General features: G+C 35.9%; 1 protein-coding gene across 1 annotated transcript in view; it reads right to left on the reverse strand.

Annotated features, from left to right (window-relative positions):
* Positions 1–6,225: 6,225 nt before the first annotated feature.
* The window catches only part of LOC116508157 (calpain-13-like), a 93,317-nt gene continuing 75,485 nt past the window's right edge, over positions 6,226–24,057 (reverse strand). The window contains exons 17-22 of the mRNA XM_032216667.1: positions 22,892–22,960; positions 22,598–22,676; positions 17,490–17,606; positions 8,626–8,681; positions 6,801–6,853; positions 6,226–6,584 (exon numbers count right to left, since the gene is read on the reverse strand). Of these exons, the coding sequence (XP_032072558.1) occupies positions 6,827–6,853; positions 8,626–8,681; positions 17,490–17,606; positions 22,598–22,676; positions 22,892–22,960 (348 nt within the window). The 3' untranslated portion in view covers positions 6,226–6,584; positions 6,801–6,826. The remainder of the gene's footprint in view (positions 6,585–6,800; positions 6,854–8,625; positions 8,682–17,489; positions 17,607–22,597; positions 22,677–22,891; positions 22,961–24,057) is intronic.

Below are 24,057 nucleotides of genomic sequence, written 5' to 3' on the forward strand. Positions count from 1 at the left end.
TATGCAGGATGGTTGGCCTTGACCAGGTCCAAACATCAGCCATCAGCATGCACAGAAGATGGTGAAGACAGAACTCCCTTTTTTCCTAAACCTCCTGTAGCAATTACTTCCATCCCAAATACCATGCCCCCCCCATTTCCATGGCAGCCGAAAGCAAGCAAGCGAAACCAAGGCTGACAAGAGCTTTCTGTTTTTTCTTTGAACAGGTTTCCTTTCTTATCCAAGACACTTCTTCAGCACTGCCTCTTGAAAAAGCATCATAGGGACAGCCATGACCTGGATGACTGAGAACCTCCATGGACATGTAAAAAATAATGAATTTGTAATCTTTATTCTCTGTGGAGTGGTGATGTGGGTAATCTCTTTTTATTAGCAACAGACCATATGAATTCCCACCCCCCACTATTTTTCTGAACTTTGATGCCATTACAACTTAGATTGTACAACTTCAAGTTGACACTTTGGCCAAACAGAATAGGGGAACAGGCAGGAAAACTTTTGGACATAATTTATTTGTCTTTTCAGCTTTGTTTGAAATTTGTGGGGATTCAGATTCCATCTGTTACTGCAGCAGCAAAAAGACAGCAGGACAGGTATTAACACAGATTGATAATCATGGATCTCTGAAACTGCTAATAACAAAAACCAGGTAAGGCACTGTGTCAATCTTTGACACACTGCTGTAATGAAATTTTAATGCAGTGCTATAGAACTTCCTGTTTGTTTGCTTTTAAAATGAGTTGGCTATGGATTATTGAGTTCTGATTATGCAGGTAGGATGTGGAACTGTATTCTCTAGTGATTAGCTAACATATAATGGAGCAGATTTAAACATATTTTTAAAGCTACACATGCGCTATGTGTTAAAGTTATCTCTCACTCTCTTTTACACAAATTGTTAAATTATACATGCAGGATTCTATATCAGGGACTTGCAGACTTTAGATATTTATTTTGTATTTAAATTTATCTCCAAGTTTCTAAAACCAGGTGCAACAGACATACAATAGTATTTTATTAGCTATATGGGTGCTTCGTTTAAGCACTTTCTAAGCCAAGGATTTGACTTTCAGCACCGGAACAAACTGACTTCTAACACCTTTCAATTAAAAATCTTCTGTTACTGCATATTTCAGGATTTTGGGGGATGAAGTAGTGCCACTGCCTATTATAATATTACTATATGTGCTCTTGGGTTTATTACAGGTGCTGCCATTTGCTGCCAGCATTGCCTTTCCCTCAACATCTCTATCATTTGGGATACTTGAAAGGTAAGGTCAAACTGACAGGAGTTCTGCCAAGTCACCTTCCAATCCATGTTGCAAGAAGGCTCACAATTTTGTCCACTAGTTTTCCAAACATCTGGTAGATCTCTATCTAAAACAAAAGTTTGGGGCTTAGGATGGATTCTTTTGGGCTGTATTCCCCTTTTGTCCCACAAACTGTTAGCTGGTCAGTTTTAGACTTAAGTCTACTTCCAGAAGACTGATAGATATGTGTTCAGAAATAGGCTAAGTAACATCTTACCAGCTGACAATATGTCATCTGAGCAACCTGAATTTCTTGCCAATGGTTCTTTACACAGTCTATTAGGAGAGTGATTAGTGGCTTTTCTGATGACACAGGGTAGGCAGGGATACCAAGCCTGGGGAATTTACCAATTAATAAAACCTAAAGGACATGGCCTTGTTACTGAATCACATTAGAGCTGAGTCATCTGGACAATGCAAAATATGTCAGGATATTTTTCCTTGGACTCAAGACTAGAGAAATGCATATTAATGAGAATAGGCCCTACAGGCTAGAAATACATTTTCTGCCCGGGTTATTTTACCTTGCTCACTTTGTTCTCACTTGAAATGCAAGTGAAAATTGCAGTCGTTGCACCAAATTGCAGAAATTTATAATTGCTTAGACTAGTGCCTTTTCCAAACAGTTGTATGACTTTGCAATAGTGAAAAATATCTGTAGGTCAGGTGTAGGATGAGGGTGATTCTCCAAGCTTGTGGGTTGGTTTCAGAACATTTCATTACCACCCTAGGTAACATCTTCAGTGGAGTTTAGGGAATGTCAGTGTTCTTCTGTTTAAAGGGGCTTCAGATGTGGATGTGCCAAATGAGGGTCTTGTGATGGGTCAGCTGTGAGTCATCAATGAGTCTTGTGATGGGTCTTGCGATTATATCAGGTCAGGGTCATTGGGAGGTGAACTTCTGGTAGAGGGGTTATGTGGGTTGGTTGAGAGTCGGTGCTGTCTCTGGTTGGCTGTGCAGTTGATTTGGATTCTCAGGGGGGTCGTAGGCTGCTTATAAGACAATGTGTCTGTTGATGGAATTGCTTGTGGAGTGCCAGGCTTTGATAAATTCATGAGCATAGCAGGTGGTAGCATAGCAGATGATTTTTGTGTTGCTCCAATTGAACTTGTGCTGTTTGATGTCGGTGTGGAATGTGGATAGAGTTGAAAGACTTGCAGCAGTAGCCCAGTAATAGTGTGAAAAGACTAGGTGGCATGACTTCCATTCCTAGCTTGGGAAAAAGACTACAAATAGAGAAGCAAATAAAGATGACTTCTGCCCATTTCATTAAATCCAACACAAGAGGCATGCTCCAAGTCCTATCAGTGAAGCATCTAGTGAGACTTAGGAAGGATACCTTCTCTGTCATGCAACAGGCTCCTCTTGAGATTTTTATGGCTCCAATCCTATGGTCTTCTGTAAGTATTTGAAGGCTTTAATTTTTCAGTTGCTGACGTTGGGATGTTAATAGTAGGTGCATGTGAGAAATGTTGTTGAAGTCTTTTCTATAGTGACTTTGACTTGTTTCTTTTAAGTTATAGTGCATTGTATTCTATTTTTTGTTTGCTGCCCATTAGTAAATAAACAGTTACATAAATTTATCAAATAAGTAAATAAAGAAATAATTCTGTTTCTCCCAGTATTGTCAACAATATTTATGCAAATAAATGTTTCTCTCAGAAAAAAAAATGGATTCAATGATTTCAGACGGTCTTCTCAAAATATATTTAGGACTGGCGCCAAACCATTCTGTTCAACTTCCATTCCAGTTAGGACACAAATTATATTACCACAAAGCATATAAAAATATATCTAGAACATGCACCCCCCCTCCAATGTTTGTGATTCATACATTTGAATGATAGTGTTGACATTTCAACAGTCATAAAACTGGATAGAGTGCAAAGTGAAATCCAAACTTGAAACTACATTTCAAAGAGTTATTTCTTGAAAAGCAAATGGCAGAAGGGTATCTCCATTATTCTGGTGTAGCAAAAACAATAGAACAAAATATCAAGTCCCCCCCCTCCTTCTTGTGTCTCCTTAAAACTATTATAGTACAAGTTTTCATATACTATTATAGCTCATGAAGCACATACCATAGAAAACTTCTCAACTTTAAGCTGCTACAATAAACTTCTTTACATTCAAAGGCTTAGAGAAAGATAAACATTTGTTTATACCATGTGTACATTGGAAACATTTTCATACTTCATTTCTATAAGTTAAATTTATGTTTTTCATCATCTTACAATCAATGCCATTCAATAGTCATATCTTTGATTTTCTTATCTAATATTTATTATATATTTATCATTGCATATTTACCATCACATATTTATCCATGCTTTCAAGATGTTTATATGCTTCTATTCCCCCCCCCCCTCTTTTGTATTCAGGGCCTAAATCACTTCATGAATTACATGAATTAATACAAATTTGACACCTCTATATCCTAATCCAAGAATAGGCAATTTGATACTATTCTAATTGTTGAGTTACACCTGGAAAAATGATTATGGGAGTTATAAGACATCAAGTTACTTGTATCTGTAATCTGTCTTAATTCATGTACTTGTGAGTTTTTCCACTTGATCTGCATCTTACAGAAGATGCAATGATTTTAGAAAAACCAAATAAAAATCCACATTGGAAATTCCCAATCCTAGGAAAAGTGGTACCAGCTCAACTTTGTTTAAAGCACATTATAGACAAGATTTTAGTATGCCATTTTTCAATGTATCCAAGTATTTTAAATATCCAAACAATGATTAACATTATAGCTGCCAACAGTGAGAAAAATAGAATAGGCTTCATACCATTTCATTTCAGTCAAATATATCAAATAGCCCTTATTTTGGTGGACATACGATTTTCTTAGTCAAAATATTAAATTCATCAAAAACTTAAATACGTTTTCATGTTCAAACAGTGTTCCCTCCTATTAACAATCCTTCTAATATTATCTGGATCTTTATGAGACACATGTGCTATTATTTATGGGGATTAAATGACAACACTGCAAAATCTTCAAATGTAATTTCTGCCTATTAATTTCTCAAAGTTTGTTAACAGGCAATTTGAAAATTTCATTACCTGCCTAGTATATGAAAACGATTTTATTAGAAGTCATAAAAATTGTGTTTTATATCCTAACTGTTGTTCTCTTTCCTCTTTATGACGAGGTAAGGCATTCTTATAAAAATCTCTTAGTTATGTTATACCTTTCTACATTTTTATCTGTCCATTTTTGTATTGTCTGAAAAAGCTTAAGAGTTTCAAAGGTCAGGGTTATAAGTGCTGAATAACTCTTCCTCCAGGTCCAGATCATAACTTGTATAAATTCATTAAAATAAGTTTGATTTTACTCACCATACTTTATATAGATTTTTGAAGAAAACAATTGGCTTTTAAGTATTAAAATTTTGTAAATTTCCAAGTTTTGCCTGCTGTTTTGATTGGTCTTTCAAGGTGAATGTGATGATCAGTTTTAGTTGCACAGCCCCATTTTAAACATGAAACATACCGTCTCCAATCTTCCCATTGTCCAAGATACATAGAGAATTTTTCTATTAATTTTTGAACATCCTTGTTTAGCATTCTCAATAAAATTTTAAGAAATGGACACTTGGGGGAGCTAAAGGGAATTAAAGGTTACAAATTTGACTTACAAATGCAAAATAAAGCAAAATATTTTAACAATGGATTCATTGAAGGACCGTTTATTTTAGTAGTGCTGGTAGAGACATCTATATGGAGAGACTATATCCAAAAATGGAAGAGGAACAATTTCTACCTTAAAAGATAAAGACAAAGCTGAAAGTGGACTTAATAAATGATTGACTATAACAATGACATAGAAAAAGCTGTTACACTGGAACTACAAAAGAAACTAATTGATATCTTAATAATTAAAAAGCAGGTACAAACAATAGACCAACAGAAACACCTGGATGATTTCTCCCCCTCCCTGTTCAATTTACATAAGAGATTTTTTGAAATTTTGAAGACTATCATGCAAGGGAAACAACTAAAAAAAGGAAAAGGAATAAAGTTCCACTGCGGTATTTGAATAAACTAAAGATTAAGATTGTTGGAAGTAAAAGGAAGAAATATAAGATTGGTTTATTTGATCAAGGTTAAAATATACATATTGTATCTTGGGTAGTACATAATGGATCTTTGCTGATACAGGACTTAAATGATGATACTTTATAGATTGTTTATAGATAAGAGATGGAATATGAGAAGAAGAGATCACTTGCTTGGTTATCGGGCATCTCCCTTCTTGACATCACAAATGACACCATTTGAAAGCATTTTGGTGTGGCACCAATTATAGAGAAGATTAGAGAAGGCTGGCTCTGCTGGTATGGACATGTCCAGAGAGTGGCACCTTCCACTGTTGCCAAGACTGCTTACCAACTAGAAGTCAGTGGCCAGTGACCTTGTGGGCATCCAAAGCAGAAATGGCAAGATACCATCAACAAAGATATGCAAGCTATGGGCCTGCACCCTGGAGATGCAACTGACTGTGCAAAGTGGCATTCAATGATAGGAAAAGTGGACCCTGCACCTGTGGGAATACGCTAGGAAGAAGAAGGGGTGTCGCTTGCGCATGTGCAGGTGGGTGGGCATGTACATGTGATAGCGCACACACACTATTTTGGCACACCTTTAAAAAAAGATTAGCCATCACTGACCTAAGATGATGCAGTTTTGATAAGTAATTAAGTCTCAGGAAACAAACTGCTAAAACGCAATCAAACCAATATAAGATTAGGAATGTAAATTTATTGGTTGCACTGTGGTTGATGGGAGCTTAGTTCAACAAACCCGAGTGGCTGCAACTTGGAGGATTATTCCATGTAACAAAATAACAGAGTTGGAAAGGACCTTGAAAGTCTTTTTTATTTATTTTATTTAGTTTGTCAAATATGTACAAGATAACAGGTACAAGTATAAACATGAACAGGGAAAATGGGTACAAATCAATGGGGACAGTAGGACAGAGACGGTAGACATGCTGGTGCACTTATGCTTGCCCCCTTTATGGACCTCTTGGTGTGGATTATTTTTAAAAAGTCATCCCAAGGCATTCATATGGTAGTAAACATTTTTTTCCCTGCACATTTCTGCCATTATCCTCTGTGAATACCATTCTTTGCATCTTTTTCATTCTTCTGATTATGTCTAGATTGCTTGATTCCTTTGACTGGTTCTATTCCATCTCTAATTAAACAGGCCTTCACAATCCATAACTTTCTTTTGAAACTCAGAGAAATGAGCAGCCTAAAACAGAAAATGAGAATTAAACCCAAGCTCTTTTTACTTGCAATATTTTATTAAATACATCAATGATCAAAAGTATATAGTATATAAGGATAAAAGTCCAGTTTTGTCCTACATGCATCAGCCTTGCCTTGCTATTTTTTTAAACAAAGAATTAAAAATTTCCGTACAAGCAAGAAACAGGTAAGTTCTAGGAATATCTGGGCCAAGTCTTACCTGTATTCAAAAGTGGTATAATTAGATTAGCAATACATGATCATGGTCATCCACTAAGGCAAAAGAAGGATAAGAAGAAAAAAAGAACACACTAATTAACATTTCCATTTTTTAAAGTATATGTAGGCAATAAAATAGCAAGAACATGCAATCCTATTTTCAATTTGGAGCTGAGATTTATTTCATGAATGTTGGTAGAAATTACTTCCTTTAGATTATGAAAACTTTCACATTTTTTCCTGTGTTAGTGCTTTTATGTTTCCCTAAAGGGTATCTTCTTTTGGGGAAAGACTTTCTTCTCCTTTCTTCACTTACTGCATATGTAACTTCTGTTACATATGACTGCAATCCCAACTGCTTGAGGCACATTTTTCAAATATGTAATAGAAACAATTACATGTAAAACAATCATACTAGATTATCACAGGGATTTGGAACATTTATTTGTACTGAAGGCTGAATTGCTCTATTAAAGGTATACAGCTTGTTTTAATTGGAAGGCAAAAGTGCTGTCTGAGCCACCAACCTTAAATGTCAGAATCTGTGACTTTCTACATCTTCCTATTACTGAATTCCCTGAAAACACTGAGGGAAAATATTTCTGAATCAACATTTAAAAATGATTAAAAAAACAGAGAGTGAAAAGCAAACCATGTGCTGAAATGTCTTTTTAGAACACCTTGAGTAGTATGCAAAATGTTGACAGATGAATAGGTCATTTATCCCATGTGTTGAATTGGCTGAATCTGGACATTTTTGGTTTTAATAATTCTCTCACCTTAATGAATTATTTGGTTCTGTTAGTAGCACCACATAATTAATATTATTGGTACAGCATCAGTGTGTATATCTAGGAGTATTTTTGCCTGTTGAAATAATTTGGGATATTCCAGTCTAAGCTCTAAATATTAATTATATAAAGGAAACTTCCACAACTTAGGATGTCTGTTTTGTGGACTTCAATTTCCAGAATATTCAGCAAAAGCTTATCAATTCAACCTTTATTGTCAGTGCACAACATGCACCTCCCCCCAACATAAATACATATCACAGTGAAATGAAGAAAATCCCTAACCCAATAAATCATACTAACAACACACAATCGTCTACACATATATGTGTGTAACATTACATTATAATATATTGCACCAATATGAACATGTTGCACTGGCCCTGCAAGTCTATCATACTACATACTTATGATGTTACATTGCATTCAGGAGTCTAACAGCCAACTCCCTAGAGTTATTGGGAATCAAGCAGCATGTATTTCATAAATGTTATAAATAAATAAATGGAAAGAATCCTGTCAATTGATGTTATCATATCTAGTGGAAGTTTGGATATCTAGTTCACATCCAGAACTACTTTATTGATCAAATAAGCCTTAATATTAAAGTAATAAGAACTGAAGAAGGGGAAAAGTTTCTGACTCCTGGGATACCCTACTTCCTATGCCTAATGTTATCAGCTTTCCATGGAAGTAACAAGAAACAAAGACATTTTAACAACAGAACTTTTCCCGTCAGCACAAAAAGATACCATTTCCTACTGCTCTTCTCAACCGGTAAAATGTCTGTTATAAGATTACACTCTTATACATATGAATATTTCATTTTCCCAATTAACAAAATACCAATATCCTATATCATATACATGCACACACAAACGCACGCACACACTTTACTGTGAACATTAAATTCTGTTAAGCTTTTCCAATTTTTGCTCTTTAGAAAATAGTTTCATTTGAGGAGAAAAGCCATTTATTCCCAAAGATTAAAAAAAGACACAAGGGGCGGGTGGTGGTGGGAGGAGTTCTACTCACCTCATCTTCAGTAAAGCAGATACTTCCCCTATTTTTTGATAAATTAAGGAATGCCTCTGTTTGATAGAAAACAAAATTATTTTGGGGATGGTAAAGAAGACAATACAGTTTTTATTTACTGTAAATTCAGTCAACATTTGAAAAAATATAAGAACCAAAGATTAAAAACAAGTATGCAAGTATAAAACTTCAAAACTATTTTTTATAAGAAAAAATAATTGGGAAACTGTGGAGAAGTCCCACACAATGTGATCCAGCCCTGACACATGTTTATTCAAGTCATGACATGGTCCTCCGCTGAAGCCTGTGCTAATCTTTGAGGAAAACCATCCCCCAAACTTCCTCTGAAATTGCTTTGGGTCCATTAGTTGCCTAGAGTAGGCTGAGCAAATAGCCCCACCCCCTCTGCAGTAAGGGTGCCTGAGGAGAACTCCAGGGCCAAGGGTAGTGATCTGTTCATGTCAAGGGGCTGAAGTTAATATCCTCCAACTCTAAATCATGACACCACTATGTTATGTGATCCAATATGTGAATTCCCCATGTGAGTTGGGCCTTACATCACTTGACAAGTTTGAACGTTGCCATGGCGGCCATGAACCTCTGAGCTACCTCAGATTCCATGCCAAAGAACATTATCTAGCATATTTATATAGAGACCTTTTGAGTTATTAGGTGTAAAACTACCAAATAATCTTAAGAAACCTTTTAACATTAGCTATGGAATATCATAAGGGATGGGGAATAATCAATATCTTGATTATGAGTTCAAGAAAACACCTTTTATTAGGTCTATGCAAGAAAGCATTTACTTCAACAAGGGACTTCAGGCTGACATGCCTCAATAAGTCAAAGACACAATGGATTTCCCTCGATCAAGTATTTTCTACAGTGTCATAGCTAAAATATAAGAACATTAGTAAGTACTAATACTGGTAATAAGTTTCCACACTGAACAATGAACAGACTAGCCATCTTGTTTGCAAAACTGGCTGAGCCTTTTCAAGGACAATAACTTTGTAAATCTCACTTTCTAATCACTTTTGGAAACTGCCTATTAACAATCTTAAAGTTAGTAGAGGTCTTTGGAATGACAAGTTTGAAAAGTCTTCATTGAGTAAGTTTATCTTCAACTCTGAAAAAAACAAAAATTAATTATAAGTTGAAGAACTTTAAAAAGTTGAAATAAACAGCAAAAGCTAAATAGGCTTTTCATCTAAGAAAATTATAAATGGATTAATGGTCCAAATAAATTTGGAATATTGATTTACCATAAGATTTTAGAATTAATTATGAACAAAATAAACAGCTTCTCTTGGGAAATAGATTTAAATTAGACTTGAATTTAGAATAACTTTATTGTCACTTTGAATATATACTAATCGGCATACATTAAAATGAAATTTCATTGCATACAGCTCTCAAAGGGTCACCACCTCTAATATACACTACATAAACATGACTAAATAAATAAATAAATACAAATGTATGCATATACTCACATATATTATATCACAGAGAAACAACACACAGTCTAGTTCAGATGTATGGATGTGAGAAAAATGAATCTTGCAATTTTACCAGACAGAAGGCATAGGAAACAAAGTTTTAACAGAATCTGGTAGTCCTGCTAGAAATAGAAATTTATCTACCCTGACTATCATAAGTCCTAAAGATAAGTGATGGCTTGAGAAACAGGATACTAGAGAGTACCAAAGATTCTAAGTCATTTTTAAAGACTGTTTAATGTCAGTTAATATTGACAGTAATACTTACAAAATGGCACGAAATATTATAATACCAGAAATGTTAAAGTAGATTTTTGAAGAATTGAATCAGGTCTTAGTAACAACAACAACAACATATTATAGTTACTAAAATAAATCATAGATAAATCAAACACTGTCAATAATGATGTCTGCTTCTATGGATCAACTATGTCTAAAAGATGTTAATGAAGATGTGGAACAAATGTTACTTGATAAGACAGAAAAAAAGTACTAAAATGGAACTACAAAGTCCAAGAAAATGGTTTGAAAAAGGGCACTTTACAAAAGGAATTGGCTGTAATTTTATAAAATTAAAGAGATATAAACTAAGAGAATAATCTGGAAAATATTTTCCTATTGCAACTAAAAAAGAGGCTTGTGAGAACATTGAAGAAATCTGTGCCTTGGGATAAAGAAGAATTGAAGAGAAATAAAATTCTGTGATCAAGGATTGATCAAATTAAAGATCAAGACTGTTAAAAGCAATGTAAATTTGCTCTATTTGATGAAAGTTAAAATAAGATTTTTTAAAAAGTTCTGGCAGTTCTTTATGGACTCTCTGGTTACCCCAGGATTGAAAAGTTGATGTTTTGTGGATTTGTTTATAGATTAGTGATGGGAAAAGATATCTATATGTAACTTTATGGAGGCGGGAGTTATTGTTTATACTTCTTGTGATTAAGGTTGGAAGTCAATATTTATTTATTTTTATTATATTATTATTTTTCTTCTTTTCTTTTTTCATTCTTTTTTCTTTCTTTAAGAATAGTTTGTGTTAGTTTTTACTATTGTAATTAAAATTTCAGTAATTAAAATTCTTCATAATTTTTTTGTTAGTCAAAAATCAAATGATGACAATAAATAATGAGTTAAGTTACAATCAGGTTTGGAGAACAAGATACTTATACCAAGTATTAAGTTTGAAAATGCAGTTCTTTGTGTTTGGGATGTTATCCTTTTCTCTGATGTGTGTAACATCAGAACCAATTTATATATGCAAAACCAAGACATAATTCTCAACATCAAAGTAAATTCCCGAAGCAATGCCATACTCCAAGGGAAGAGGGAAATCTCATGCATAAAAGGCTGACTTGGTTGTTTACAGCTTTTAGCATCAATCTGAATATACACTGAACTTTAAAAGGTACATTATATATTTTAATCATATTATGTATATCTTTTTTCTTGGTTCTAATTAAACTGCTCTAAACTAGCTTCGGTTAAGCTGCAGGCTTAGAAAGCTTAGCCAAGAATTCTCAGAACAAAATTGCTGTAGTCTTAATGGTGCTTTCTCCGTTTACTACAAATGATAAAAAGAGATTATTTTGATTTAGATATTATTAGCATGATTATACAAGGAAGAAAAGCCTATTTATTTATTTATTTATTTATTTATTTATTTATTTATTTATTTATTTATTTATTTATTTATTTATTTATTTATTTATTATCTGTTCTCAATTTAGGTTACTGGTATACTACCTCCCTCCCCACCATTTCCTGAGAAAGCCTTACGGGCATTGTATAATGCACTTTAAACTTTCAGTAAAATAGTAACCAAAAATAATTAGTAAATGTAAGGTGCTTTGCTTGGAAGTGTGAATATTTTTTCAGTAGTTTTTGAAAGACCCACCACCACCACCATCTGGCAATCAAAGGCACTTTCATTTAAATACATATCCTTTCAAGTTGAGAGTTTTAGCATCCGTGATATCAAGAAATTAAGAAAATGTCCTATAATGTACTTTGTAGTCTATGATTTAATAAAAAGGAGGGGTTTTTTCCCCCTGAATGTTTTTTTTAGTAGTTGTACCTGGTAAAAATCCAGTCTAAGGAAAAGATCAAAGATAGGATAATGAAATAGCACAGAGGCAACATCAGTTCTCCTTTTGCCCTGATTTTCCAGTTATCAGAACATAAGCAAAACTTTTGATAATCAGGACAAAAGCTTATCTGGCTCATCATTCTGTGATCCAGTAGCCAACCAGACGGAAGCTTATAAATTGGATATGCAAGCGATCACTTGTACTTCAACTGCTGGCATTTAAAGGTTTGCTGCTTATGATTCTATAGCCATCAAAACTTAATTCAAGAGATAATAGGAAAAACATACAAAAATCATTTAATGTATGTATGAGAGCTCATTAAAAAGTGAAAGCTAGAATATTTTGGACATGCGATGCGACACCCAGAAAAATATGCCATCCTTCACTTAAATCTCCAGGGAAAAATTGAAGGCAAACGAGGTCCAGGCAGAAGAAGAACATCATGGTTTCAAAACCTAAGGGACTGGTTTGGACAAAACTCAGCACTTTTTCACGTGGCTGTTGACAAAAATAGGATTGCCAATATGATCGCCAATGTCCGATGATGGATATGGCACAAGAAGAAGATGAGAGCTAATGTGGTATAGTTGATGAGGACTGGGGAGACTCAAGGTGAAGTCTGCCTTCAACATAGATGCTCACAAGTTGATCTTGGTCATTTTCACTCAGCCCAGGCTACCTCCTGAAACTGGAGGGGAGGGTGTTATGTTTACCACTTTGATATCTTGGAGAAGAAACCTATCAAAGAAACACTGCTAGCCAGTTTCATTTCATAGGGCTAAATACAGATTAAGAAACTACACATTATTGTAGTGTACAGATCAGAACTCCAAGAGAACACCTTAATATCTGCTGGGATCATGTAAGTACAAATTTGAAAGGAAGCAAACAATTAGGAGGCAGCTTTAGACAAAAAAATAAAGGCTCGGTACTTTTACTACACAATCTGTTTTAAAGGAAATCAAAATGTTACAAGGATGTATTTCATTACTTTATTTGAAAAGAACAGTATTATTATTGTGCCAAAAATATTCTGCATATTTTTTTTTATTGTTGATCATTTAAACTTAAGGGGGGGGAAAGTTACTTTCTTCTTTTTCTCCCATAGGGAAAAAGATTAACTTTGGTGAAATTCCTATGAGAGGAGCGTGGTGTTTTTGCATTTATTTAGCGGCAATGTACACAGCATGTGCCTGTGAGTCCATCTGCATGCATACATGCATGCTCAGTTTACATTTGTCTCTCCAGCTCTTTCCCACACTTCAATTGGGAAGCCATCATGAGGGACTAATTCCCATGCTGGTTTGTGTACATTAGTCAATGCAGGCTTCTGAATAATGGAAAAATATCTTGCAAAATAAATACCACCAGCACTATTACTTTGCAACAGTAAATAAGCCCATGAACTTCAATAAAAAAACCCTTCTAAAACAACTGGAACATACTTCCAAATGAAGGAGAAAAACTGAAGCTTCTTTCACAAAATGAACATTTCTAGACTATTAAATTATGGATTGTGAAACTGCATTGTCTCATATACTTGTTATTCTATGAAGGTTGGTTGAATGGTGGTACCCATAACTTTAGTTTAAATAGAAATATTTCATTTGATATCCACAATGATTTTCCTTCAGTTTTGGAAAAGATGGAAAACACATTCTAAGACTGTATTATAGATGGGCTGCTATGATGATTTACATTTTTCTGGTGGCTTTTCAGGTGTGAGGCTATGGACTGTCACATTGGAACAATGTTTCCTTCTTGAGTTTTGAGCTCTGCTTAATCACTGATTCAAAGTTTTCAGTGCTAAAAGGTGGCTCTCTGAATTTACAGTGTGCTACTTTCAAGGAAATGCCTGTGCCCAACACCATCTGCATCCCCATAAACTGAAACTATCGGTTTTCTTGCTGAAATCTGTTTTTTTAATTGTTTTAAAAATGAAGTGCTGTAACCATATTTCATGGACTAATGCTTTATTTCTAGATTATAATGTGTTGTCAATCAGCTCCCACACCTTCATTTTTGTAGTATGACAGTGACTGCCTACTCAACTCCTGAAGCTTTCATTTGTTCCATTAGTATGTGAAGAGCTCATTTTGCATATAGAATCCAATGCTGAAGAACATCAATAATGTAACTCATATTCTCCTGTGAAATGCCAAGCTTGACAGCAATTTCTTTACTGTTTGTCCTTAATCAGTTCATCAACTTTTCTCAGGTAAAAATTATCAGTTGCTGTCATAATCTGTCCACTTCATTCTCAGCAGCATAAAACATCCTCTTTTTAATTCATGTTTATGTTTTTTTGGCCCAGCAATTCCCAGTAGTCATATCAACATAGATCATCAGCTACTAATCATATTTCAGCAGTAGTATACCATTCTATCCATTGTTACATCCTCTAACCCTCATAGCTTCAACCTTAAACTGTCCACTGTAGACCTCACCCCATTACTAAGAGGTCCGTAAAGGGGACATGCATAAGCGCACCAGCATGTCTACTATCCCTGTCCTACTGCCCCCATTTATTTGTATTCATTTCTTTCGTTCATATCCATGTTTATATTTATACTTGCTATCTTGTACGTGCTTGACAAACTAATAAATACAAACATATTGCTTAAAGTGGACTGATTTCATGCTTTTATTTCACAAACAGTAAATGTCTGTGGAGATTCTCAGTCACCTAGGTCATAGTCAGAGGTGGGATTCACTTACCTCCCCTACCAGTTCACAAATGTGAGGGCATTTGCACATGCACTTGCACACGCTCACACGTGCCTTGTCTGCGCATGAGCACTGCCTTCTGTGCATGCACAGTGCTCGTGGATTATGTCAGGGCGTGAGGATGGAGCCTTTCACAGCCACTGCTACCAGTTTGCCCGAACCAGAGAGAATTGGCTGATTACCACCTCTAGTCATAGTTGTCTCAAAGGTGCTTTTTCAAAAGGCAACTGGCTGTCTTCTTCCTCAAGGAAAAAGCAGCCCAGTTGCCTTTTGAAAAAGCACCTTTGAGTTCACAAACAGTAGCAACACAAACTTTATTTATTTATCATATTTAGAAATCATCCATCTCCCTCACACAGAGACCCTGGACAATGTACAAATAAAATGTTAAAACATGTAGTAGTAGTTGTTTAGTTGTAGTTTATTCAATTTGTATGCCGCCCTATTCCCGAAAGACTCAGGGCGGCTAACAACCAAGAGGGAAGGGGATACAAATAAGAAAATAAAAGACAAACAGATTAAAATAGAACAACAGTCGCAGCTTCAAATGGGGCTGGAAATTCATCAGCCCCAGGCCTGCCGGAACAACCAGGTCTTAGTGGCTTTGTGGAAAGCCTGGAGGGTGGTGAGGGTCCGGATCTCCATGGGGAGATCGTTCCAGAGGGCTGGAGCAGCCACAGAGAAGGCCCTCCCCCGGGGAGTTGCCAGTTGGCACTGGCTGGCAGATGGAATTCGGAGGAGGCCTAAACTGTGGGATCTGATAGGTCTTAGGGAGGTAATTGGCAGGAGGCGGTCTCTCAAGTACCCAGGTCTGATACCATGCAGGGCTTTAAAAGTAACGACTAGCACCTTGAAGTGTGTCCGGAGCCCAATGGGCAGCCAGTGCAGCTCGCGGAGGATATGTGTCACGTGGGGGTACCAAGGTGCACCCACAATCGCTCGAGCGGCTGCATTCTGGACAAGCTGAAGTCTCCGAATACTCTTCAAGGGCAGCCCCATGTAGAGCGCGTTACAGTAGTAAAATGTAAAATGTTAACATCATAAAAACTGGATATAAAAAATTAAAATATGGTAAGAATATTGTTAAAAAGTGACATTAACAGATAATATTGATCTTTCACCTAAATAAGCATCATGGTAATACTGTTCAAATTCAGTTTGGGAAGGAGCCCATCTTTCTAAATATACATTTTCTCACAATAGTAACTTTCCACCAACTGCAGTGAAAGAACATATGTTTAAAACACATATAAGGCTATAGCACATAAGTATTGCCATCTGTTGGCAAATTATATAATTGGAAACACTACATTTCATTCAACCCTCTTATTTGCATTCTGTTTTCAGGTTCCTTCAAGTGAACCCAAGAAAAATACACTTTCCAATCCTGAAAATCTTTGGTGAATTTGATACTACAGCTAGTCATCGCTTAACAGCACTAATTGGGACTGAAACTTTTATATTGAAGCAAAGAGATCATTGGGGAAAATGTCACGTGACCGCACCACTTAGCAACAACACTTCCAGTAGTCCTGGTTGTGGTTGTTAGGCAAGGATTCACACATCTCCTGGTGTGATAGAACATGTAGATGACCTTGGGGAATGGGGGAAAGAGATGCTGTCTAGAAAACCATGGGATAAAAGAGCCACCAGTGGCTTAATATGTCAGACAAAGAGACTTAGGAATGACCTGCTCTAATGGATCAAGCAGTTAAAAGCAGAGATGGAAAGCCTGTATTGTCAGACATGCAAGATTCTCTTAATGTAGCCTCATAATAAAGTAGAATTAATTCATTTAATAATGTCTCCTGTCTGGTTTACTGGGAGTGGCTGACACCTGTCCTGCATGAACTGTTGGCTCCATATTGCTACCTCTTCCTAAGCTGGGCCTGGAAGCTCCCTTTGGCAGATGATGCCACACAACTCTTCTGCACTCATCACTTCAACTCCCTTCCATATAACCTATTATCTCTGCCCTTCATAAAGGACCGTGATGGCAAACCTATGGCACGTGTGCCAGAGGTAGCACACAGAGCCTTCTCTGTGGGCACGAGTGCTGTTGCCAGCTGCTCTTTTGGTTTCCAGTGCGCATATGCACACTGGCTAGCTGCTCTTCATGGGCGCCAAAGCACTGGAAATTGGCCCGAAAAATGCACAAAACCAGCCAATAAACAGGCCATTTTTCAGGCTGGCTTTGGATCATTTTCAGGCCATTTTCCAGGCCATTTTTGTCCCAAAAACAGATGAAAAACAGCCAGCTGGTCTTAGATTTCCTGTGCTCTGGCACAGGTACATGCATGTGTATTCCAGTTTGGGTACTCAGTGCTGAAAATCATCACCATCACTGATCTAGGATATATATGCCCTTTAAATAGTTTAGAATACAAAGAGTATTGTTTCTCGCAGCACACAGGATAGGTACAGAGTGAACAATCAGAAAATAGATTCCCATTCAAGATGAAATCTTTAACATACACTTTGTTGCAGGACCACTTTATTTTGCTGCTACTCAGTGCATCTAATACCTGCTGAGTGTACCACTTACTTGTCATTGTCTCAAGACGAAACATGCAGCACACAAAATCAGGAAAGTTTATTCTCTGGGTTGCGTCTCCGTAGCGTAAAACCAGGAGCTTGAGGACTTTGTCAGTGACATGCAGGCCTACAAGCAATCAGAAAACCATATGTTCTCAAATTGACACAGCATAAAAATGCTCAGCAGCTGTAAGGATTTTCTACTCCTATCATTTCACACAGAGCAACTTATTACAACAATATTGTTTGAAACAGCTAACAAATTGGAAATAAATCTGTATGTGTGATTGGGAATTGCACCAAATTACAACATAAACTACTGATGTTGGATGATTTCAGCAAAATTACTCCTATGTCCATGTATATTTAAAATCCCAAGTTAAAATTCACTAATGAAAGCAATTTTGTTTTTTGTACAAATCAGGAATTTGCAGATCTCCGTGTGTGTGCATGTTCACGCATGCACACATGTCAGGCTGCATTAGTTCAGATTAGGATAACCCTTTAAAAAAAAATACTACTTCTAAGAAGCCCCAGAAAAACAAAGAATGGAATAAAGCTATCAGCAGCCTACCACCTTAAAGCAAGCCAGGGGCTTAAAAAAAGTTAAAACAAATTGAAAGAGACAGTCTTCTTTAAAAACACTTTTTTAAATAGATTTTTAAAAAGTAAACATACACTACTCCATTCTTTGTGAATTTTGGTGTGCTGTTGTTTGCTTGATCGTAAATTCCTCTGAGGGGAAAAACTTAAATCTGGCCCAAGATTAATGTATGGTGAATTTATTTATAGCTCAAGTGATATTGTCATGCTTGAAATCAAAATAATATTAAGAACTAGACTCAGGTTGAAACTTGGCCTTTACCTTAGCCTGTGGATAACTAAACATAATTCCCCAAAATAAAAGCATTGGGTTTTAGAAATGGAGAAGCAGGGATAAGAGATGGTTCAGTGAATAGATTTCTCTTCACTTGCAGCTACTCAGACTTCATGACAGAAAGACAAAAACTCCAATTGTAATGGAGGGATTTTTTTATCTTGAACAATTCATCCATAAACTCTTTTACTCCTACAGAAATGAAACAAATGTTTTTAAGGTGCAATGAACTCCTCCATTCTTTTCTTCTTTTCTTTGAGAGATAATTAAATGACCTCTTGAAGAACAGAGATTCTTATGTTTTAAAAACAACCTTATCTTAAAGGGCTCTTTCCCATCTACGTCCCAATGCAGGGAGTAATACTACTAAATTTAGTTCTAAATGAGTTTGTTTAAATCATCTCACTGCAACATTACTGTTCTAGTGCAGTAATAGATTTTGACATCAGTGAAACAAGTTATAGTGAAAGCTAAAGATGGGATACAGGTAACCTGAATTTTTGGATTACTAGTAAAATTTCAGGCAACCAGGAAGATACTAATAAAAGAATATTTGATGCTCAGGGTTGACATGAAGAGTCCTTGGTGCTCTCGGAGATGGTTTGTTTTCATTACGTTTCATTACCCAAACTAGGTAACATCATCAGTGCTACTAAGGAGTGCAGTTTGCTGTGAGTTTATATTCTGGTGGCTTGTCTGTCAGTTTTGATGAGGGTAGTTTAGAGATTCTTTAATTGGGCTGTTTGCTGTTTGCTTCTTTGGCAGTTTCTTGATTGGAATATTGTTTATTTGATAATTATTGGTCTGATGTTAACCTTGGAGTTAATCTATGCTGATCTGGTTCTGATTGCTGTTGGATAAGTCTTTTTGTTCCTTTTTGGGCTCTCTTTTATATAGCCTAGAGATGTTGCTAATGTCTATTTGTCTATTGATGGCTGATTTGTCAGAGTGCGAGTTTCTAGAAATTCCCTGGCATTTTTGTATTTGGCTTGGTCTAGGAGGTCACATTTTCTCAATTGAAACTATGGTTAAATCTGCCTCTATGTTGTGAAATTAAAGAATTTTCATCATGTCTTCTGACTGATAGTTGGTGTTTGTGGATGTGTTCTGCCAATGTTTAGCCTTTTTGTCCTACATAGTTGTTAGGAATCTAATGGTTGGGTTGGCAATATATAAAACATGTAACAATGCTATATCTGTTTCTTTAAATCATACTGTAAAATGTGATTGGTTGCTGTTTCCTCAATCGGCCATAAGAGGGAGCCAGAATGACTGTTAGCTCTCTATTTGTTAGATTCTGGGCTGATCTGATCTGAGTGTTTTGGAAGCTGGCTGTTAGACAGTGCCTGTGGACTGTGGTAAGTTTTGCAACTGCTAGAAAACTTTGAGTACGGGACTGTTTGTATGATTATGGACTATGTTATTTGGATTATCCCTTAACTGAAAGACATTGATGACTGACTGTCTTATCCGTGTATGACTTGGACTGTTTGATGGACTCTGATACCTCTATTTCCATGAAAGTAAAAGCCTACTTAAACTGCAGAGTCTCTGTATGCTGGTTTGTGTGTTCTCCAGCACAACTCTCACAATGCTACTCTGAACGTACTCGCTTTCCCAATGGGGAGCTTACCTAACACTAGTGGCTGTTGCAGTCCTTACATTGTATTGTGTAGATAACTTCTGTTTTTTTTCTGGGGTTGTTGGATCTTTTGGTCTGCTTAGGATGTTTTGAAGGCCTTTAGTTGGCTTGTATGCTATGCTGATTCCATGTGGTTGTAGTGGTCTGTTGGTGGTTTCTAAGATATTCTTGATTTATGGTACTGTAATCCATTTAAGGGTTTGTGTTATTTGTGCTGTATTAGGTTGTGTGACTTTTTGATAAAGTTGCGAAGATATACCTTTTGTTGCAATATGTTGTACAATATAAATGCTCTATTTCCCTTTTCTGCTGTTCCGAGTTGCTGCAGTATGTTTGGGCTCATCATTGCAAAGAGGATTTTTGAGGCCTCTTTGCAACATTACTGGGCTCTCGTGTTCCACAATTTCTTTGCATAAAATATGAATACCAGTAATGAATACAATGTGGTCATTGAATGTAGAAATAAAGGATTTGACTTGATGATACTTAGAATAACAATTTATCAAACACATTAGGCTCCCCTGTTAATACTGTACTAAATTCCAATGATTTCAATGGATTTGTTTTATGAATGAATGTGTGTAGATCTATTTAACTAAAAAGTTTGTGGCAGAGCATATCCTAACAATCAGTTTGGAAATTTCATGTGCTTGGATATAGAAGAGATTTCAAGTTAGTCAGTACTCTAACATAGAAGAGATGACAATGAAAGACAATTGTGCTGCTCAGGGCACTTTCTGTTGTTATTGTTTCTTTCTATAATTCTTTCCCATTGTAAGCTTGGGAGAGTATGAATTATAGGGTTTGTCTAAATACTTCCTACATATGGGACAGAAGTGGGTTCTTACTAGTTCAGACTGGTTCAGCCAAATAAATAGTAACTTGCTGGCCTGGGTCGCTGGAACCGCAATGACCCAGGCCTGCTCCCGAACCAGTTCTCCTATGGCAGTGACATCTTTTTGGTTCTGCACATGCGCAGAACAATTTTCATTGCAAAAATGTATTTTTTTCCTTTTTTATCATTTTGCGCATGCGCAGACATTTTCAGATGCAAATTTTGCCCACCGAACCAGCAGTAATGCCGGCAGCAACCCACCCCTGATATGGGAGTGGGAAAGTGGGGACTGAGGATGGATTTAAGATCATTTAGCTTTGTATAACACCTCATGTATCTTTTTCCAATCTTTGTTTGTTTCTATACAACACCCATCTTATATATAACAGAATAACAGAGTTGGAAGGGACCTTAGAGGTCTTCTAGACTTCTAGACAAATTATATATGTATGTATGTATGTATGTATGTATGTATGTATGTATGTATGTATTTGTGCTGATAAATAAATAAAGGGAGACTAGTATATATCTATTTCAAGCTATTCAAGCTATCTATTTATATATATAAACCCTAAGCAACCACAATAAAACATAAAATAATAAAAATCACTAATAAAACTGCCAATGTCCCAAAACCAAACACTTCTTCATACTTCAACTCCAGCATCATCCTTCCATAACAGGAAGACCTGAGCTCAGAATCTAGTAGGGGAATCTGATGTTGTAGAAAATCTGGAAATCTGTGGAAAGTTCTCCACAGTCTTTTAAATTCTTGGAGTGAAAGTTTTCCATTAGCATTTATCTGTATTTGTAATCAAATCCCTTTGTAGAAAATCTGATGTGTTATGAAACTTGGAACTATAATTCTGCTTCTATTTATAAGAAAGCAATAGGGGTGGGAGTATTTGAAATGTAATCCACAATCAAAGCCAAACAAGTATTGCTTTTAAATGGTTTTACTCAGATAGCCTTGAGGTACAGTATTAACCAGATTGATGAATACTGTTCTAAGAAACCTAGAATATTTACTAAATTGAGAACAGGAAAAGAATTTTATTTGGGGTTATCCTTCCCACTGTTTTAGAAAAAGAAACAGACTTTGCTACATACATATTAGTATTTTTTTCAGGCAAATAGAAACTTTTCTTCAGTTCATTAACTATACTGTTTGCTGCTTGTCTTTAAGGACTCCACAGCATGGAGTTTACCATTCAGGATTATATTGTATTGCCTTGATTATTACAATACCCTCCTTTTATTTCTATTGATGCAGTATGTTAGTGATAAGAATCATAGTATTCTTAGAGAGCTAACAATTTTCTCCTCCCTTCTTCCTTGTCACCTTCCTTCTCATCCTCTCTAGCATTTGCCTCTTCCTTTTTTACTTCCTCACATGGGAAACCAATACTGTATCTGCCATCTAGACTTGTAAATGTTCATCTTAAAAGTACATTAGTGGATAGTAGCATCTTCTGTACAATATGATGGATTCTATATATAAGTACATCCATCAAACAATTCAGTTACAACTCAGAAACTGAGGAAGTGAAGTTTTTTTTTTTTAAAGAAATCCTTCATTATTCGGCAGATGGCAGTATGGAATGAGTGAAAATGAAACCAAAATTGAAATCAATGATTTTCCATTAAAAAAATTGGCACAGAGGAAAAAGCTACACTGTTGATTTCTACTTTATTTTTTAAAATGTATCAGACTTCAAAAATAACTGTGAATACATTTTCAAGGAACATCAATTTATCAACTACCTGTTTCATGCACAATTCTTCGCAAATTTGAAACAGTTAGGAATCCAGAATTATTTTCATCCTCTCTTCCAAATATATCCTGAAAAATATTTATATTTAAGATAATATATTAAAACAGGGAAAAATATATTTGTAGTTACTATGGAAGATGACACTTTTCTAATGACACAAAGGCTGGGAACTGAAATATACATAGTTTAATAATATAATATTATTAACAGTTTAACAAATAATAGGACAAAAAGATAGTCACGGCAACAGTTAAGAAACTAAGTGAATAAATTGCATACATACCCCATATTTCTTGAAAGTTCTCCACAGTCTTTTAAATTCTTGGAGTGAAAGTTTTCCATTAGCATTTATCTGTATTTGTAATCAAGTTTTAAATCAGGTGTGATATAAATGAAGCCATTCAGTAGATATAAATGAGGAATAGATATAAACTGCAGCTCACCTTGGAGAAGCATCAGAATCTGGATTTTTGCCTTAATAACTACTATATTGTGACACAATTCTTTCTAAACTGAAAATAACTTTCTAAACTCAGAATAACTACAGGCTTTAATGCCTCTCTAATCAAAGCAAAGTAAAACACCTCAAAGCTAATGCCTCTCCAGGTGCAGAACAAAAACTTGATGAGAATCTATATGAGATATCTGGTTTCCATCCAGCAGGTAATACTTCTCTATGTGTGTTTTTAAATAGGAGATGGATCACACTGCTTAAGAGACATATATGCCTTATGCAAAATACCATGTGCCTCAAACAGCAGACTTGGATGTGTGGTAGCTCATCTATCTGATCTGTTGAGCTCCCTCCCAGAATGCCTCTGGCTTTCCTCACTGGGCAGAGATTGCTACCCATCTATCTATCTGCTGTCTAAGTCAGCAGGATTTGCAACAGCAGAAAAAAGCCTACACAACTCCCTAATCCACAGTACAGAGTAAGGGATTTGGTACAGTGTTTCCAGAGACTCCTATTTTTTTCTTGTTCTAACAGCAAATACTATTTGAAGTATTTATAAATTTGATGGAGAGAGAGAGAGAGAGAGAGAGGGAGGGAGGGAGGGAGGGAGGGAGACAGACAGAGACAGAGACAGAGACAGAGAGACAGAGAGACAGAGAGACAGAGAGACAGAGAGACAGAGAGACAGAGACAGAGACACAGGGAAAGGGACAGAGACAGAGACAGACAGAGAGGCAATTCAGAAGGAAATAAAAGAAAGAGAGAAATACCTGTAGGTAGAAAAGACTATTGCTCAACCATTTAGAATAACACATTAGGTAGTAATGAAGCACAGCACCAAATTTTGGAGCCAATGCTTGAGCATCTCTTTACTTCCCAGCATGTAACTGAGGCAGTTAATGGTGGTCTGATCACAGAAGCCTTCTAAATTTGCCTTTCCAATCTAGACTTTTACATAATTGTTTAACAGTGTATACTAAAGGTTACTTGTCATT

The sequence above is a fragment of the Thamnophis elegans genome, chromosome 4, assembly GCF_009769535.1.
Source record: "Thamnophis elegans isolate rThaEle1 chromosome 4, rThaEle1.pri, whole genome shotgun sequence".
NCBI lineage: Eukaryota > Metazoa > Chordata > Lepidosauria > Squamata > Colubridae > Thamnophis > Thamnophis elegans.